Raw genomic sequence first — 3,660 nt, 5'->3', positions numbered from 1 at the left:
ATTAACGACATTAAAATGATCTTGAAGCACTCCTGATCACATCAATTGCATCGATTATATATAATATATTTCACGGCAAGGTGAAGAAATATTACATCAGTACTACCCACGTAAAAATAACGTGCGTAGCCAATCAAAACACGCCACGACATCTCGCACGGTAGAGAAAAAAAAACGGCGCAGTAACACGGAGAATATTCCCTCATGTGTTATTCATGTGTTATTGCGCGTTATTCATGTGTTATTGTGTGTTATTCATGTGTTATTGATGTGTTATTGTGTTATTATAACACCAAGAATATTTTCAGGATACAATAACACATGAATAACACACAATAACACTTGAATAACACGGGAAATATTCCCGACAGAGAAAAAAACGGCGCAGTAACACGGAGGAATATTCTCTCCCGTGTTATTCCTGTGTTATTGTGTGTTATTCATGTGTTATTCATGTGTTATTGTGTTATTATAACACCAGGAATATTCCCAGGATACAATAACACATGAATAACACACAATAACACATGAATAACACGAGGGGGAATATTCCCTGTATTACTGCGCCGTTTTTTTTCTGCGTCACGCGGGATATCGTGTCGTGATTTCATTGGGTACGCACGTTCCGCTACGTGCGTAGTACTGATGTAATATTTTAGGATCAGGTGTCATAACAAGAAAATAAAATTTTCTAAGTTAATGATAAATAACGCTTCCTAAGAAAAAATAACATAATCTAACAAAAACGTAATTAAAAAGTATTTTTTAAGATATAATTTAAATTTATATTATAAATAAAATGTATAGTGCAAGGAATTAGTGTAATAACTTTTTATCTTTTATTTGTGGAAGATATATAATGTGCATATTACACTGCATATGTAATCAAAGAATTGAGTAGTATAATGGAATTGAGAAAACAAGTGTCACAAATCATCTTCATTATCATGTTTACTGCTAGTAAACATATGCAACTGTGATTTGTTTTAGTGGTGTTATTGCGGCATTATTGAGGTGTTAATTGAGTGAAAAAATAACATCATGATAATACCTTAATAATAACATAACAATACTACAATAATACAACAATAATGCCATATAATATATAGTTATTGATACTTCCTTGGAGCATATATTAATTGTAATTTTAATAATTTTTTTTTGGCACTTGCTGTAACATGAGATGTGTATCTAAACTTTTATACTATTATAATATAAATTTCTACTTCGGAAGTATCAAATATATGATTATACTAACTTTATTATAAATAGAATTAATAAAAGGGGGCGGCTAGGCTAAGCTGTAGTTAATAAGCTGCGCCAATCAGACAATAAAATAAGAGCAATTTTAAAACTAAAACTACTACTAAAATTATGTCCACCTCGGGCTAACCCAACCTCTGCAACAACTAGACCAATCACATTCCTAATCCATACAATGAGCCAACGAAATAATCAACAACAAAAATTTACAGGCATCGCATAATTATTAATCAAAAGAAGGCACTTCCCGAGAACTACACATGGAAAAACAACCATGCAAGGAAACCTAGCTATTGTTATAAGAGTAACCACGACAATACAATCACAATAGGCAAACAACTTTTTATTGCAATTACTTTGGATTAAATCATCTTCTTTCATGTATACATGCTATGTGTGGGTTCTTTAGTCTTATTCCTTAGTTGCTCCCGCGTCTCTCTCCGCAGCATTCGTCTCCTTATCCTTGTCGTCATGCCCAATTCCTAAAGTGCTTTTAACTGCTTCTGCTGCTCCCCTCGTTGCATTCGTCGCCTTTTCGCCAGTCTGCTTGAAGTCAATTAAAATTTATCAAAGAAAAGTTGTAAGTTTTGACATATTTACATACCTAACATCAAAATTTCAATTTTTACATATATATACTACCTTATCGGTACATGAAAACGTGTATTTTATTTTTTAAAAATTTAAATGATGATGCTTGAAGTCAATTAAAATTTATCAAAGAAAAGTTGTAAGTTTTGACATATTTACATATCTAACATCAAAATTTCAATTTTTACATATATACTACCTTACTTGTACATGTAAAGGTGTATTTTATTTTTTAAACATTTGAATGATGATATTTTTGACATGATATGAATGATTTATATTATGTAAATAGAAAAAAGTAAAATTTTGGTTTGTCATGACATTCATAGAAGTTGGGCGGTATGTAATTACCCCTAGATTCAATTAACGACATTAAGATGATCTCGAAACACTTCTGATCATATCAATTGCACCGATTATATATAATATATTTCACAGCAAAATAGGATCAAGTGTTGTAACAATTAAATTTTCTAATTTAATCATGAATAACACCTCCTAAGAAAAAATAACATAATCAAGAGTTGATCATATTTAACAAAAACGTACTAAAAAAGCATTTTATAAGATAACATTTAATCGATGCATTGAAAGGCACATTTCACCTATTTTTTTAAAGGTGATACTTTTCAGATGTCAAAAAATTGAGTGGTGAAAATGTAATAAATAAAATTTAGATACCATATAAATTTAATAAAACAATACCTGCTGCAGAAAGCCAGCTGTCTTCTCCTTTCCCTCTATCGCATGATCCTTGGCCGTCTGCGCCTTCTCCTTGGCAGCCTCGGTGTTGACTGCTGCCTTAACTCTGGCTCGAGGGAGAGAGAAGAAGATATAGAACGACAGATTAGAAAGGGAGATGAAATGAGGGAGGGAGGGAGGGAGGGAGGGAGAGGAAGGGCGGGAGAGACCTCAGTACGGCCTTTGTCTTCGCCGGCGTGGTGGTCGGTCTGGTCATGAGACGCCATTGCTGCCTTATTTCTTTATTTTTTCTTAATTTTTTGCTTTGGTTAGATCGGTAATGATTGTAACGGTGAAGCGAGGGTGTTTTGTAGGGCGAGAGTCTAATGTCCGTGCGACACGTATGATAGCTGTATCGATCTGGCGACACGATCATGGGTACCTGTCACGAGGGGGTGGTGGGAGAAGGCGTCGTCTACAGTCAGCAGATAATCGATAGTATATTATTCCTATATACTATAAATTAGAAATTTTATTTTAAAATCATCTCCAAAGAAAATTTAAAATTTGCATCTTTTAGAAAAAGTCCTCCTTTCCTCGAAATAATTATACGAGTCCTCTACATAAATTTGAGATAAAAGGGTGCTTGATTTGAACCCACTCCCTTAAAAAATTTAAGATCTGTTTGGGATAGATGTTGATTATTTATGATTTGCTGATAAAAAGATTATTGTGATAATCTGATAATTTACAGATTATCTGATAAATTGATTTGTTATTTAAGGCAGCTTATTCAGAATAACATACTGACAGTTGTTGTTGGATAAATAATCATTTTGCCCATGTTTGGTTAGAATGTTTGCAACAGAACTGTATGAGGAAAATAATATATAGAACAGAAGTGTCAAACTATTACAGTCCAGTTATAAAAATTAAAATATGTTGCTCACCATTTAGTGAGTATCAAAAGAAATAAAATAAGGAGAAAGTTGTCTGTCCTCAGCAACACTGTCTTCTTGTGAAACCATCGTACCACAATCACTGTCGGCAGTGGAATATGTCGGAATGTCGGCCCAATAGAAGAAATTGCGTTGTGCTGAAACACCCCTCTAACAACCGTAGAAC

At 33.3% G+C, this 3,660-nt stretch overlaps 1 protein-coding gene across 1 annotated transcript; it reads right to left on the bottom strand.

Annotated features, from left to right (window-relative positions):
- Positions 1-1,650: 1,650 nt before the first annotated feature.
- Positions 1,651-2,822, bottom strand: LOC110038801 (late embryogenesis abundant protein 1-like). The gene is made up of 3 exons (XM_020743704.1): positions 2,774-2,822; positions 2,560-2,666; positions 1,651-1,806 (listed from the first exon to the last, which is right to left on the bottom strand). The coding sequence occupies exons 1-3, from the start codon at positions 2,820-2,822 to the stop codon at positions 1,675-1,677; spliced, it is 288 nt and encodes a 95-aa protein (XP_020599363.1). The 3' UTR covers positions 1,651-1,674.
- Between the last annotated feature and the right edge of the window lie 838 nt (positions 2,823-3,660).

Source organism: Phalaenopsis equestris, unplaced genomic scaffold (assembly GCF_001263595.1).
Source record: "Phalaenopsis equestris unplaced genomic scaffold, ASM126359v1 Scaffold233925, whole genome shotgun sequence".
NCBI classification, from domain to species: Eukaryota; Viridiplantae; Streptophyta; class Magnoliopsida; order Asparagales; family Orchidaceae; genus Phalaenopsis; species Phalaenopsis equestris.
The sequence above is the reverse complement of the archived record's forward strand: the minus strand, read 5'-3'. Positions and strand labels throughout refer to the sequence as shown.